General features: G+C 40.5%; 3 protein-coding genes across 3 annotated transcripts; 2 read left to right on the top strand and 1 right to left on the bottom strand.

The window, feature by feature from the left end:
• Positions 1 to 282: 282 nt before the first annotated feature.
• On the top strand, positions 283 to 3,814 carry grpel1 (GrpE-like 1, mitochondrial). Its single transcript, XM_086285284.1, has 4 exons — positions 283 to 434; positions 1,420 to 1,567; positions 1,916 to 1,997; positions 2,688 to 3,814. The coding sequence occupies exons 1-4, from the start codon at positions 367 to 369 to the stop codon at positions 3,032 to 3,034; spliced, it is 645 nt and encodes a 214-aa protein (XP_086141410.1). The 5' UTR covers positions 283 to 366; the 3' UTR covers positions 3,035 to 3,814.
• A 1,026-nt stretch (positions 3,815 to 4,840) lies between these two features.
• On the bottom strand, positions 4,841 to 11,185 carry tada2b (transcriptional adaptor 2B). The gene is made up of 2 exons (XM_086285283.1): positions 10,868 to 11,185; positions 4,841 to 9,329 (listed from the first exon to the last, which is right to left on the bottom strand). Exons 1-2 carry the CDS (start codon positions 11,135 to 11,137, stop codon positions 8,118 to 8,120), a joined length of 1,482 nt encoding a protein of 493 aa, XP_086141409.1. The 5' UTR covers positions 11,138 to 11,185; the 3' UTR covers positions 4,841 to 8,117.
• cfap184 (cilia and flagella associated protein 184) lies at positions 10,941 to 15,878 on the top strand. Its single transcript, XM_086285282.1, has 3 exons — positions 10,941 to 12,094; positions 14,872 to 15,219; positions 15,309 to 15,878. The coding sequence occupies exons 1-3, from the start codon at positions 11,372 to 11,374 to the stop codon at positions 15,621 to 15,623; spliced, it is 1,386 nt and encodes a 461-aa protein (XP_086141408.1). The 5' UTR covers positions 10,941 to 11,371; the 3' UTR covers positions 15,624 to 15,878.
• Positions 15,879 to 16,378: the final 500 nt, after the last annotated feature.

Below are 16,378 nucleotides of genomic sequence, written 5' to 3'. Positions count from 1 at the left end.
TACTACTACTACCACTACTACTAATTCAATCGCGTTTTATACACTACAAAATAAATAAAATATACGACTGTGTTTGCTACTTAAACGGTTACGGTTGAATAACCAAGCGATGAGTAACCTTCTGTTTGATAGGGGTTTAAAAAAAACTGTCCTTGCTCTCCTATGCATTTTTCACCTTTAACTTCAACTCAACCGAACTATATTATGTCGTCAAACGCTTTAATAAACACGATTGGCCATCTGCGAGAGTGGGTCTTTTTACTTGTCAGTGATTGGTGCGAATTCCACGCTGCTGACAGCAGGGTTGTACGTCCCGTCAGCGTGTTTTACAAGGAGGTTTGAACTGCACAGCTAATTATTCTGAAAATGGCGAGCTGGTGTGTACGAGCAGTTAGACAGAGCTACTCTTTTGTAGCTTCGCCTGCGCTAACAAGGTAAGGAGTATTTATTGGTGAGTTACGTCCCCTAACATGGGCGTTTTTACAGTAACGACAGGCTTTCATTGGTCAGGTGATGGCTAGCAGAGTTAGCTTTTGTAGGGTTAAATAGTCCCCACAGTTATCATTAACGTGAAAATCCAGATCAAAGAAACGCTTAAATACGTATGTTTGGTAATATAGTGGGTCAAACTGAAGCCCAATCACCGTATAGGTGTGTAATCCCTAGAAACTGGAGGATGATGACATAACCTGACGTATCCTGAAAGTAGTCCATGCTACAGTAAATATCCAGGGGTCTGTTACACACGCTGTTGTGGACGTGGGATTTTTAAAGTTGTATTTATTTGATCTCTTTAATGTACTACACCGTCTTCTGTGTTTCTATGTGGGACTTGACGCAATGCGTATGGACCAAACTAATTTCATATATGTAGATACCTTCCTTACACAAGCCCCTCTTGTGTAACTATAACTTCGTGTTACATTAAATAATGTAATGTCAAGATTAGCGTCAGGTCTCCAAACTTTCCTCGTGGCTAGAGAAAGATGCACATATCCCGCGAAATGGGCTGTTGCAATGAGTTTAACAAAATAAGGCTGACATATATGATATACTAGGCATTTATCATTGAGTGGCAGAAATTCTAAGTTGATCCTCTACCAGTTGAATTGATATTTAATGTCTTATGTATTTAGTACACCTATACAATGACTTTAAATGGCTTGCTGAAGAATATTAAAATTGTGTTCATATGGGGACACTGAATGTGTCATTTTCACACCCTTGTATGCTATGAGGAAACATTTGTATTAGCTCTTTTTCAGGTTTCTGTTATCAAAGTGCTTAGAGTAACACAAGTTATGGACTAAGAAATATTTTAGCACTGTACATCAAAGTGCTTTGGCCACGTCCAATAAAGTCTCTGTGGTGCATATATGGTGTAAATCTTGCTAAAATTTAAGTGTCCTTGCCACCCAGGGGGTCTCCACGATTGTTGTGCATGGCCACCCAGCAGAAGAATGGCCACGGGTCAGAGGAGGAGGCTGAGAAGCCAGAACCAAGCCCAACAGAGAAATCCCTAATGGAGGAGAAAACCCAGCTGGAGGATCAGCTCAAGGACATGACAGTAAGTCAATGTGGGCTGCAGATCAGCCTCCAGTTCAGTGGTTACCAAAGTTACACTGACCTGGTATAAACATTACCATGTCGATACCTTTTTCTGTACTTCAGCTTTTGTCAAGTTAGCTGTTCTTTGTGAAGTTACTGTTCTTCACAGAGCAGCACATACATTTATAATCTATCACTCAAAATAAAAGGCTTGGATTCTCCAGTGGGCATGTGATTAAAGTATTTGGCCCTTTTGAGTTCAAATGAGTTTTAGTCTTAGTGATAGAACATTATAGCCTTTATAAAGGGGCTTAACAAATGTAAGTGCAGTTTTTAATCAGCAGTTTGTTTCCACCTTTGTTTCCAGGAAAAGTACAAGAGGGCATTGGCAGACACAGAGAACCTCAGGACGAGAACTCAGAAGATGATAGAGGACGCTAAATTATATGGTAAGGGCTTGTTTCCATTTAGGCTTTGAGTTTGCACCTGTGGACGCTGGATCTGTTGGTGCAAGCCACTGCCTCGATGTCGTTTCAGCTGGTTCAATACCCTTTGGCTTTGGTTTTTGTAACCTCACACACTTTGTTGCTGCTGTTGCAGCCAGGTTGAAGACATGAGCACATGAACATAGCAATAGTTTGAGACTTTCTATGAGCGGAAAAAGGGATTTCTCTGCTTCTGGTTTTGACAACTTCTCTTCCTTCACCAATGCTGATGTGGAGGTTTTGTCTAAATGGAGATTCTTATCAGTCATCACTGCAGCACCTATTTACACCCTTGTCACTAGTATAAACCATCAATGTGCAATGCGGTGAGTAAACGGGTGCACATGATGCACTGTTAGGTTGTAAGGCTAAAATGATCTGCTGTTGCATGTTCCTACCACAAGATGTCAGAAGAGGTCAACTTTAGCCTTGTTAGAAAAAGGATTTTCTTATGTGGTTTAATCCAGTTGTTTTTGTATAGTGACATCATATCTTTTAGACTTTGGTATATGTTGCTAGGTTATACTCAAAATGACTCAAGAAAATGCTGAGTAGTTTAAAAATGATACAAGGTTAGAGTTGATTGTTGATAGAAAAATGCAATATAATTGAAGGTGTAACCTGAATAATTATCCAACATCTTACCCTCACTAGGGATCCAGAGCTTCTGCAAGGACCTGCTGGAAGTTGCAGACATTTTAGAGAAGGCCACAGAGAGCGTGCCCAAGGAGGAGGTGACAAGCCAGAACCCTCACCTGAAGAACCTGTACGACGGCCTGGTGATGACCGAGGTCCAGATCCAGAAGGTGTTCACCAAGCACGGCCTCATCAAGCTCAACCCAGATGGCCAGAAATTTGACCCCTATGAGCATGAGGCCCTATTCCACGCCCCTGTCGAGGGTAAAGAGCCTGGCACTGTTGCTGTAGTGACCAAAGTGGGCTACAAGCTTCATGGTCGTACCCTCAGACCAGCTTTGGTGGGTGTAGCCAAAGCTCTCTAGAACTGACACTGTAAGTCTGTAACAGAGCGGGATTAGTATTTCTTTCCTGACTGTTGGTTGACCTCAGGCTCAGCAGACTGCTCAAGGCACCCTACCATCATCTTCTCACGTCTGTCCACACTTCCCCTTCCTAAGGTGCCTCAAAGAGAAGGGGAGCCCAGCTGAACTTTGTATCTGGACAGTGTCCAACAGTTTTTAACAGATACACCATGTATCGCACAGGATTTTTTTTTTTTTTTTTTCTTCATTAGTCATGCAAGTTGTGATCTTTGTCTTTTGATCAAGGAAACAAGGACAGGTATTCATATACATAGTTCTCAGAACTATAAATGATAAGAAAAAGTATGAAGTGAGATCGTGAACCCCTGCTTGCAAGACTTTTTGGGCAGAGATGAGGTATAAAATATGTTCACAAAGTGGTTAATGTTGTTATCATTCCAGACTTCATTGTAAAATGCTCATATTAATAACCATATATTAGAATAATAATTAGTTTCATTTTGTGAGAAAGTGAAAGAACAGCACAACAGGAAATGATAGGAAGGTTGACATTTGCACTGAGCTGATAGCGGCTTTCTATCAGCCCTGTTAAAGTAATCCTGGTATTGTGGATGTGATCAGGTGGGGTAAGCCAACTTCAGCCAGTGTAACATCTCTCCCAGAGTTGTGGTGGACTGTGATGTGAGAGCTTTATCTGTCCAGTAGAAGAATTCTGTATATGGACCTTTTTGTCCAAATTGTCATTGCATCCAAATAAACTGGTCAATTTTGAAATCCTTATTGTGGTAGTGTTTGGCTTTTACACACATCTTTAATGGACTGCATTTTAATGAAAGGTGCAGGTAGCTCATGCAACCAGTTCAGAGTCCCTAATCAGTTTACATCTGTAATTAATTAATTATTATTATTTTCTCTCAAGGATATAATTAGCAGTTGTGTCCATTCTAATATCTAATGCATTTATAACTCCAGAACTGACCTTAGGTTTCTTTAATACCAGAGTAAGCTTGTAAAGCTGTCTGTACTTTTATTTGTTCCATAAACTAACTAAAAGATGTATATGCTTCCCAGATCTGAAAAGTAGGTCACTGTGGAAGTCCCTTAAAGCTTTGTTTCCCGTGGCCAGCAGGGGGAAGTTCTGGTTCCACAAAGCACTGTAAAGAAGTCATGCTTGTGACTTACTTTAGTTACAAAATTCAAGGTTTCAGCTGCTAATTTCTCATATGATTAAATATCACTTCATTTTTTTTAAATGTGCAAAATAAACATCATGTATGCAGACATAGCAAGATGTGCTTCATTGTGGGAATGACAGTCTTCCCCAGCTTCTGAGTCAGAGCCACCCTTTTTCTCATTGTGTGTACATTTTCAGATCACCAGAATGGCAATGCCCTAGGGCAGGGGTATCCAACTCCAGGCCTCAAAGGCTGCTGTCCTGCAGGTTTTACATCTCACCCTGGGTCAACACACCTGAATCAAATGATTAGTTCATTACCAGGCCTCTGGAGGACTTCAAGACATGTTGAGGAGGTCATTTAGTCATTTAAATCAGCTGTGTTGGATGAAGTACACATCTAAAATCTGCAGGACAGGATGATTACAGTAAAAAATAAAAAAAAATTTCCTTAAGAAACTTATTTTTCTTCCTTTTCAGTTTAATAATAATATTAATAATGGATTGCATTTATATAGCGCGTTTAGTTTTAATTCTTACATTTTTTTATTGCGTGGTTGACACGTTACTACAGTTGTCCATTCTATTCTTGCTTTCTCATATCAAGTCTTCTTTTCCAGTGAAAGGGATCATTGAAACTTCTGTCACCTCATTTATATTCTGCCCTGGTGTGGACGTTCGGTCAGCTATACAAGTAACAAACCCTCTCTTTGTGACTCAAACAATTCTGGCATTTTGTGCTAGTTTTTGAAAGATCACATTTACACTGAAACACGACCACTTAGAATGATAAAGTATTTGCACTTTTAATACATCTCCACAGATACTTTGTCATTTTCAACAACAAAGTAACAGAACAGCAAAACAACTCAACATAATGAGACGGGCAACAAGATTTAGGACAGCTCGACAGCATGCCACGACTAGAACCAAATCCTCTTCTTCTTTGCGATTCCAAAAACTTTTTTTTTTTAATTACAAAAAGCTATAAAAATTTCATGACATAAAATACTGTACATTTCACAGGTCAGCATAGTTCTCCCCTCCCCTAAAATTTATCTTATAAAGATATTTACATTTAGTAATGTAAAGTCAGCAAATCCCCCTTACAAAAAGTATTTTCCCCAATGAGAACAAAAATTCTTCAGTTTCCACATTTTCGATGGAGACTTTAATATCAAAACACACCATTTTGGAACAATCTAGAACAGTTAGTTGCACGTGCAAACCTGAAAAAAAGAAAAAGTGACAATTAAAGAAAAATGACCAGTTGGTTTCAGCATCACCTTCGAAAAACATTCTGGGCCAGAGGCTCTGAAAAATGCTTATTATATCATTTTGCAAAATCAACAGAACACTCATCTAACGTTCAACCAGCATCTTCTGGAAACCCACTACAGCCAATGAACACATTCAAATCCAGTAGGAACATGTTAGCTAAGGGTTACAACAATGTACAGGAGTGGACCCGAAAACAATATCCATGACCTAAAGAAATCTGCTTGAATGAAAATTTTTCAGTGTTTTCTGCATACTTTAAATAAGAGGGACTATTTCCTGCTGCAGATCGATACACATTTGGTACTCTAGCTGGTTACAGGCGGACAATGTACGTTGGACTGTTTGTACTCATCAGTGCAACAGACACACTATTTGTGTGATACACTGACTGATTGTCAGGGTCTTTTCATAAGACTTTGTTGACAATCAAAAAAATCAGCTGTAGCATTTAGCATAATGAAGCTCCTTTGGCCACGAATGTTGTTAACATGTAAGTGAAATTTAACACCCTGCACAAATGATCCTCAAGCTTAGACCGGAACCTTACAATCTTAGACGCTACATTGTAATAAACAAAACAACGCAACGCTCCACGTTTAAAGCGACACTACAAAAACAATGCCCTGCATGACTTTCCCCGCTCCATCCAGGAAGCTAAATTTTAGTCAGCTAAAATTTAGCTTCCTGGACAAAGAAAAGAAGAGAATGTGAATCTAGACATTTTCCAGCACAGGTAACACCCACACTACCTCTTGTCCTTCTAATTCTTTTGTTTTTAAACGTACTCCTGCTTCAGCTGTGAGACAACTAATTTTCAGCTTGGGTCGCCAAAAAAAGTAATACAAAAGAAAATAATGCCACACAGTGCCACTGTTATGCTTCTACTTTTAGCCAATGTAAAAAGTGAAGTGAAAGCATATTGATAGGCTGCACATCAGCCTTGTTGGGCAGCTGTAAATGTGGTCAGCTATAAGACTATTGAACCTTAAACCTTAAGTTGCAACGTTGTGATGATGTATTAGCTCTGTGTACTCACTCGGTAAACAGCAGTCTTGTACTTTTAAAGTCCTATCATCTGTAGTACAGCACGTGGACTGTAAAATATTTAAAGTTTTAAAGCTGAACCCACACTTTCCTCAGGACAAACTAAAAGGAATACAACAGTTATTGGTGGGTTGCTGACGCAGTCAATCAAATCGCTCCACTTACCTTTTCTACAACATAGAAGGTTGAATGAAAATATTCTTTTTAAATATAGAAAATACTTCACGCTGAGACTTTAGGGGCTTTAAAACAAATGTAAGCCATACATAATTTTAACTTAAATTTGTTTAAAAAAAATATTTAAACAGGATCTTTTTAAATTAGCTATCAAACAAAAATACATTCTGAGTTGGACTTTTTACAGGTTAAAAATAAGCCTGGCAGTGCCCTCTGGTGGACAGAGTGTGACTGGCGTTGACTATGATCTCTTCTTTGGCATTTCTTGTCATTTTTTTCAAACCTGCGGTGACACTGCTGATATTAGCCTTAGTGGATTTTTAAGGGTCATGTTTAGGAATAAGAAAAGATTCCAATATTGATATACTGGTCAATATTTGTTTAATATAAATATACACATATAAATTCTTTATGTTAGTTACATTACAAAAGGGACAATAACGGGTGTCGTTTTTTGTTTTGCTTCGCTTTAATTATCCAGCAATGTATTTCTCAAACTAGTTTCTACTCTGCTACATGTACTGGGAGTATTGTATGGAATGGATGTTGGAGCACACTCTCCTGCAAAAACTCTAAATTAAATTTCTGCATCGATATTTGGTAAAATAAATTTGGGGGAAGATATACAGCAATCAGCCACCTGCAGCAGGTCAAGCTCTAGCTAATCTAAGTAAGCAGTGATAGGCTAGCAATGACATCCATCGAAAGGTATGGGTAGGAATGAAGTCGAAGGGACCTGTGGAAACTTATCTTTTTGTATTCATTATTGTACTCGGCATTTGGTGCAAACTGCAAACTCTGATAGGCCGATAATGACTGTAAACTTCAGCGAGCCCGCTCTAACTAATATTAGGCTATCTAATTAAGTTTGCGCTAAAACCAGCCAGGTTATGGGCAAACCCTGGTTTTTGGAGCTTTTTTCTTTGTGTTTTTTCCCCAATCACCTTATTTTGCAGCCACCAATGGGATAAGAGTTTATCATCAAATCCAATTTTGTTATTTACTTTTCTTTTCAGCATGAAGGTTGTTTGTCCTGTCGCCAGTTGCATTCATTACATTATTTCTACCTTCAGTGTACCTGCTGTAACAACACCAAAAACAGCTCTGTAATACCTGCAAGTGTTAACACTGCAGTTATTATTTTGTCAAAATATTTAGAATAGAAAGTACTGTAACCCACACAGCTGTATTAATCCCCTGTTCCTTTCCAAATGCAAAAATATAGGCAGTTTTGTTCCTTGCCCTTATATGAAAATATTTTTTTCTCCAGTTGGGCATCTTATTTCTTTTCAATGTACATATTTACAAGGTCACTCCTGAAAAAAAAAATGGTGAAAACCAGTAGTTTTTCCTGCCTCCAGCGCTTATAGCTTATCTGTTTATAATTTCCTGAGCAACGATGGACTGCTAAGAGGTGTCTCGGGATATCCAGCCACTTTCTGTGAGGAAGGTGAGAATGCGCTTCTTAAGAACCTTATCCAGGTAGCTGGGCATTCGGCTCTTGGCGGGAATGCCCTGCCTTTTCTGCAGGTGATCTTTGATGATGATGGTTTTGACAGTCAGGTAGCGTGCCGGGCTGAGGTTGAGAGAGTTGCACAGCACCTTCTCCCTGTCTGACAGCAGCTCGAAGCCTGTCAGATTCTCAATGGCAGCGAACTCACCATCTTTGCCCTCTTCTTTGATCCCACCTCCAACCCCTAGTCCTCCAGCAACGCCTCCTCCTCCTCCAGCTCCACCCCCGAGCCCCATCCCAGAACCAAGCCCTCCTCCTCCCGAGCTGCCCCGCTTTGAGGTGACCACACTTTTGTTCTCCTTGCGTTTCTCCCGTTTGTGGCGTGCTGCTTCGTATTCCGCAGACTCCTCCAGGCGTGTGATGCCGTTTCGGCGGTAGCGCTGGAGCTCGCGCACCTTGGCCCTCAGCACTCGCTCTTTATGCATGTTCTCAAAGAACTCTTCAAACTCCCGATGGGCCATGAACTGGCAAAGCGCTCGCAGCCTCACCCGCTGCTCCTTCTCTTCCTTGGTGATTTTTCTTTTAGGTGTACTTGGGAGAGGACCTGCTCCCGATGCCGTCATGGATCCTGATCCGACTGCACCACCACCAGCCCCTGTCCCACTCACGCCAGCTGCACTTCCTACGACTCCCAACATCCCTGTTTTGTCCTTCTCCTTGTCCTTCTTATCTCGGCCCAAAAATGAAGGCACCAGGTTGTAGTCACGAGCGATGTTCTTACGCCGCTGGCGTTCTCTGAGCTTACGCACATACATGTCCACATGGGCGCGCTTCATTTCAATTTCCACGTCCTCATCATCGTAGTTGACACACAGTCCACTGATGAGCTTCTCCGCGTCCTGGTCATACTCAATCTCATAGTCGTCACGTAGTGGCATGTAGCCCAGCTGCTGTTGCTCCACCAAGCTGATATCCAGCGGAGGGAGCGGAGTGGTCAGGCTGGGCGACAGGGGCCCTCCGCTCGGGCAGGTGTGGTCGGTCACCCGGTTTGGAATACTGTCAGGGATACAGGCCTTCCCCAGGTTTCCATGGATGTACATGGTGACATAATGTTCCATAACTTCCTGAGGAGTCCGGGATGCTCCAACATGATCGGCCATGTCCTCCTGAAAGGTCACAAAAAGGAAGTTGTTACTAAGAGGACACCTACACCATTATATTTTTTCTATGTTATACTAGAAGATGAAAAAGTGATGCTCAAACAATCTGCTTAGCTGTTCAAGAGAAAATGGTTTAGAATTCTCATCATTGATATTTAAATATTCATATTTTCTGCTTTTCAATTTTGGGTTATTTCACCATGAAATATTTGAAAATGTACATTTTCTGATGCATTATAGGGGTGCATAATTTTATCTAAAAACTTCCAAGTAAGTCAAACTTAATATAATTTATTTTACACAGACAAATATTCTAATATGCTACACATAAGCCATATGCACTTTGTAATTGACTGTAAATGGGGCTTTGGAGGTGAAGTGTAACTGGTCCACATATACTTAAGAGGAGTCTGTACATTAACAGATGTCTGTGCATTTTTTCTGATTTTACACTTGAGTAAATTAAACATCACTTGGTGGTGGTTGGTTTGTACAACAAGATAACTGCATATCTGTAACATGTCCAGCAAACCTTTCGTGACACTATTCCACTCTTAAATGTTAGCCTTGGTTTTTGGCCCTTTGACCCCTGGGATAGGCTTCAACCCTCTCCTGACCTTGAGATGGATAAGTTGATAACAAAATAGATTGATACGCTTTTGCATTATGAAAAATGAGATTTAATTACAGTTACATTACTTTGCTTTTTAGTTTACACAGAACTATTCTTTATTTTCCCTTTCCTTGTCTTCTGACTTTGTTTCAGGGGGCGCTAAAGCAGATCTTCCGCCTCCATCTCCCCCTCTCCCTATAGTCACACCAACCCTCTGCATACCCTCCATCACTACATCCACAAGCATCTCTGTGGTCTTTCTTGTGCTGTTTTCTTTTTTTTTGTGCTAATAGAGTAGGCACTAAAAAGCACTGTGACTCAAGGATTCGTGGGATATTATGGAAAAAATGTAACATTTGTGTATATTCCATTAGTCCGATATCAAAATAGTTGGTCTTTGGTACACATTTAATTCAGAGGTTGATACACTTTACATGTTTCTTTAATATGCTGCATTGTAACACAAGTTTCAGGTTAGGTTTCAGTTAATAAGGAGTTAATTACTACTTACTACATAACAATATAGTTTTTCCTTACTTATTTGCTTCCTGTTTTGCCCCTTGTTGTTTTGTGACTCGGAGCAATACAATTATTGAGTGATAATTACGATTATTTTTCCTTTTTATGCGACGTGTTGTTGACATTCCACGTTTCTTAAAGTAAATTGTAACACTATTCTCAAATCTATTTTATTCAGGCTTTTCTTCTGTTTTTAACGTCTCGAAAATTATGTAAAACGATAACAACGAAAATAAGAAGAAAAAAAATCTTTTTTTATCTTAAAGGTCATTAGCGTTATTCTTATATTACCGCTACAAGCCCACTGCTCTTGTTTTTTCTTTTCTTTTCTAAGCACTAGACACAACGCAACTCCTATGAATTTGTATAGAAAGCTCTAAAGGTCAGAAAAATAACTTAAAAAGTGATGTACCCAGTTTCCAAATCCATACTGCTCGATAGCATCGAGTAGCGACTGCTCTTCCCTGCTGGTCCACCCTCCTTCTGCCTCTGTACCCCAGAGAGAGAACCGACCGCCGTCGACCTGCTGGTAGCCGTGCCATCTCCGGTGATTACCGATTTCGGCGCCCGCTGAGAAGCACTCTGGGCACAGCTCGATATCAGGGCACTCGGTGCAGCGAAGCCGCAGGTTTGTAACATCTGCAAGGCAGTTAACGCAGTACTTCTTCCCCAAGTCGGCCATCTTGCCTGGCGTCTGCTTCTTGTTGTTGGAGGCAAACCTTCGCGCCTGCGTACAGCGAGCCTCGCAGCGCGAGCTACTCACATCCTGCTTATAAATATTAATGAGAATGGGTCAGGGCTCCTGTGATTGGCTCTTCTGCTTAGTTTCCAGGACAACCGAAACAAAACGAACAGTTTCATTGACCACAGAACTGCACGAGCCTTACCTCTGTATACAAAGTAAATATTATTAAAAATGGACAAAGAGGCGGGAGAGGGAGAAAATAAGGTAAGAATTCACAGTGACAGAGACACAGAGGAGAATTTTATTTCTGTTAGTGGGGATAAAAATGAAGCTGTCTCAGCTGAAATGCCCACATCAGACCCTGAAGAAAAGCACTGTGACAGCAGGAAAGTCACAGAAGAGTTCTCTGCTGAAGAGGCCGCCGCTTTTGAACCAGAAGCCAAAAGTGAAGATGAGCTCTGCACTGAGTTTGATGTGATGACTAAAGTCAAAGAACAGCCACTGTGCCACGAAGAAAGTGTGGTTTCTGAGATGAACAGCACTTACCACGATGACGCTCTGAAGCTACATCCTGAGACTCAGGACACGGAGATCTCCAGCCCTCCACACCACGAAGATGAAGAGGCTGAAAAAGAGGGAGCCACATCTGCATGTGCACAAAAACTAAACATAAAGTACAAAGAATATAGACAGCTCCTCCAGGAGGTGTGCAACGAGCGAGATAAGGCCAGGCATAACAGCAGCCAGCTGCAGATGAAACTGGCACAATACTTCAAGAAGGCTGGGGACAGTGTCCAGCTGGAGGGTGAGAAGCCTGTGTCAGAGCACCTGCAGGAGTACGAGAGGTACATCAACACCCTGACTGACCTGAAGCAGCAGCTCCGTGCTGAATCAGAGGCAGCCCAGCGTCAGGCAGAGGACCTGAGGCTACAGTCCCAGGAGCAGCTGGGCAAGGTTGGTGTTGTTTTAAGGGATTGTGTTTTTTACATTAAAGCACAGTTTTACATCCCATATTCACATCTGCAGTATCACAATAACAATTAAACTTCCAGTCTATTAAAGCTTCAGTCTCTCTCGGTATCTGGTAGGTCATAGATGATGTGATTTATTGTTGTTTGGTTTAACTCCAGAGTTCATAAAAACTGAAAGAAATCAGATGGGTCTGATTTCATTAAAAATTCTGTCTCTGTTTTTTTATGCTTTCAGACAGAATCCTTTTCGACTACTATTCAACAGGTCAAGTGTCGTTTACTAATCAGTAGTTGTTTCACACTTCATTGTTCCCCACTCAATCTTTATCTGCATCCCACTTCTGTTACCAGTGTTGGGCCTGGAGGGGGCAAATACTGGCTATAATTTAGTGGAAATTTACTGAAAGCCCCAATCAGAACCTTTAGATACATCTGCATCTAAAGGACAAAGGTCACTCTTTCAAGGATGCTACTGTTTACATTTTGGTTCTAAAGAGGAGTGAAAGAAATCATCTGTGTCCAACTGTTATTAACAACCCTCTTTGAACAGAGGAGGTGGCTTACGACTCCAACTGTTTGCCATCTATAATCCATTTTTGAGATACCTTCCCAAGCACCACATGATAGTTTGAGGTAATATCTCCCAATGGTTTCATCCAAACCTCTGCAGATATCACACACACCCGTTTTCACACCTTAGCTCATGTGGTGAGCCACATAATCAAGGGCTTAAATACTTCTGACTCTCCATCTTTGATCTTAGAACTCAAGAAGCTTATCGAATGAGAGCTGAATCATCTTCAACAAACTTAAAGAAGTCCAGTCGCTTTTTTAGTCGCAAGCACTTGACAGTTGGAAAGAAACACACTCTGCCCTAAAGCGGGTTTTATAACTTCTGCCTTCATGACTCTACTGGTGTTGCTGTGGCATAACTTTTGTCATCGGACAGGACGCACAGGTAACCTTGACTCCGAATCTTAACCCTTAAACAAGCCAGAAGGATTGTAAAAAACTGAAACCTTTAACCTTTCATCAATCAGGTGGTCTAAAAATTGCTAAGACTTTAATCACTCACTCCTGTTGCTTGTAAGTTGGATTTTCCAGAAAGCTGGATTCTGTCTGTTCTGCAAAGACACATTTTCAACAGGCACATTTAGGTCCACTTTTAAAAATAACAACAATGTGATATAAAGTGTTTATGTGACTAAATACATTGTAGCTTTAAAAGAAAAAGAAAAAAACTTTAGTTAACTGAAGAAAGCCACAGTTTCTGTCAGGAACTGGAGTTTCATTTTACACTTTAAATGTAAATCCTAAAAAAATTAAAAAACAAAAAACGCTGATGCTGATTGCCATGGAGGCATTATTTTACATGTCTTTGAACCTGCTTTAGGCTCCATCACTGACTTGATGACTTGTTTAACAGCTTCACACTTCTTTGTTTGGACACCAAACCCACAACACCTTTTAGGAAGAAACTTGTTATGTAAATTATGATTCACAGTCTACACCATAAGGCCTCTTCTTACAGGCCAAACAGAACAATAGCTGCACTTATTACAGTCCCGAGAGATCAAAGTCATTTATTTTCCATGAGATTAGATTTGCTACAACTTTACTGCCATTGTTGAGAGTAGATGTGCAGAGAAAGCTGCTTCTTTCTGAAATCTTCAGTCATTCCTCAGCCTGTATTTAAAAAGGAGCCTAAATTACAACAACAGAGGATTAATTAAACCGATGATCTTTTGTCACCTGAAATTGATGTACTTAAGGTACAAGAAAGAAGAGCCAAAAACATTTTCAGTTGCTCACAAATATGAGCACAGTTCTGCCCCCGTTCTTGCTGTTCACAGTAACACCCACTGAAATGTATCTGCAAGATAGGCGGACAAATGAGGAAAAGAGAGCAGCTTTGATTCTGTCTTCACAGGGGCACACTTATCTTTTCTTGAGACTGTTTTTAATGTAGCCTATACAGGCTCCTGTTCATTAGTGTTGTCCTTAATTTTAAATATGAATTCAATGTTAAAAGCACAAACAAAAGTAAGTAGATTTTAAAATCACAGTTTTGATATGGCAAAATTTTCCAGTTTCCAGTCATTGTGGATCAAAATGATTGAAAGACTTACAACCCTAATTAAGTTGATAACACTTACAATTGTGTTATTTTTGTAATTGTGTGTGTTGGAGAATTCTGTCCACAACAAAAATACGACTTTAATGGAATGAGTACAGTGCTCTGTAAGGGCAAAAGGTGATATATTTCAGTTCAGCAGTCCGATTAGCTGCATTTGAACCTGAAATCCATCTATTTGTTTGTTTGTGTTTGTTGGCTTCAATTTCACTTCAAACATGGGTGAACTAGACACACAGACGTTAGCACAGTACATGCATGAAACAGTAAATCATTTTTTATGTATTCATTTTCTTATCATTATTTTTGCATGTTTAGAAAAAGGGAAAAGCTTTTATATGATACCTCAGTCTCTGCAGGGAAAATGGGCACAAGTGAGCCACACATGCACACTTGCAGGGAAGCTGGATGGATGTGCAGTGCATACTGAACTGTGCAGACACAGTGGAAGCTGTGGAAGATGCACAAAGACCGCTTGTTAAATATAATTTGAAACTAAGTAGAAATCTGCTGTCATTTTAATAAAAAATACACTGAAAATACAGTGACTGTACATATAGCCCTGTTATTAAAATTATTTAGCAAACTGTTAATGCACTCAAAAACTGTCTCATCTTCATCCTCAGGTGGAAGATGAATGGCGAGCACTGATGGCACTGAAACAGGATACAGCTGTGAAGATGCTAAGCAGACGCCTGGGTAAAGAAGCAGCTCGGGCCAAAGTGGAGGCGTCTCTGCGAGCTGAACAGCTTCGGCAGGATGAGCTGATCAAACTGCGGCTGAAGCACATCAAGTTGAATATGAAGATTTGCAAGCTGGAGGCAGAGCTCCGCCGTGGGGAGGAACATGACAGGGACCCCATACAGATCCAGTTTGAGCAGCTGCAGGCTGAGAAGCTAGAGCAGAAAAAACAAGCCGAAAAGCAGCACGAGGGATCAGTAAAGCTGCAGAAGAAGATCAGCAGTAGCTTGGAGGTATGCTGACAAATCCATGGATACAGATTGCTTCTCATTTCTTTCATTATGAGCAATAGCAGTGATATTTGTTGTCCCTCTTGTATCAGTGCCTGTCACATATAAAGGAGAAGCTGCGCTGGTGCCAGATGGAGGTCAAGGCGAAGAGAGAGCAACTGACTGAGGTGGAGGCCGTGGTGGCTGGGAAGAGGGACCACCTAACCAGGGTCAAGCAAGAAAACAGTCGCCTGCACAGACAAAACCTGAGGTTGAAGGAGCAGCGTGGGCTGCTGGGCAACAGGGTCCTGCTGCAGGACTTTGAGGATACTGTGAATGCCTCTGACCAACTGGAGGAACAACTAGAACATCTGAAGTGCCGGGAAGCCGAGATCCTCTTCAGCTGTGGCGGGTGGAAGAGTCAATAATGACTAAAACTTTATCTCAGGTTTCAAAAAGCTGTGGAAAAAATGAGAAAATAACACATTTAGCTGACAAGGAGCTACCAGGAATGAGAACGAGCACTAGCCCTTACAGTTTGATTCAGTGTAGTGTCTCACTGTAAACTAAGCCTGCGTGCAGTAAAACTTGGAAAACCATAATCTGCATAAGAAGTCATGGTCGGGATTCCATGCATCCTCTCAAAAAAGATTATCATCTTAGATAAGGTGACTCAGACATGTTGAATGCAATCTTAAAAACATTGATAGAAATAAAAATACATTTTTGTGGACTTTTTGTTATTTTTATATGAAAATTTACTTGCTTTAAAAAGAAAAAAATTAATTTAATTGAATTTTACAAAGAAAACATAATAGCGGTTAATACTTTCACCTCACAAATAGAAGGTTGTATATTTATAGCTCCCGGCTGGCTTCAGCTTCTGTGTGGGAATAATTAGGTGATCCTGAATTGCCTGTAGGTGAAGATGTGAGAGCGACTGGTTCTCTGTCTCAGTGTCTACTTTGCCACAGCTGGAACAGTCTCTGCCGAATCAAAGTTTCATACTTTTTACATGTCACCTTGATGTCTTTGTTAGACTTTCTAGCCAGAAGGTTTGTGTTCAAATTTTTTTTATATGTTTTTCCTTGGAATAAAATTAAATAACCAAAACATTCATGATCGATTAAAAAAAAATACAACATAGACAACAAAAATGAGTCAGTCTCACAGCCTCTATGTG

This window comes from Aulonocara sp. 'chitande type north' Nkhata Bay, linkage group LG3 (genome assembly GCF_057382095.1).
Source record: "Aulonocara sp. 'chitande type north' Nkhata Bay isolate Kocher_YH1m ecotype deep benthic linkage group LG3, A_spYH_male_GT1.1, whole genome shotgun sequence".
Lineage (NCBI taxonomy): Eukaryota > Metazoa > Chordata > Actinopteri > Cichliformes > Cichlidae > Aulonocara > Aulonocara sp. 'chitande type north' Nkhata Bay.
Note: the sequence above shows the minus strand (reverse complement) of the source record. Positions and strands in the feature narration are given on the sequence as shown.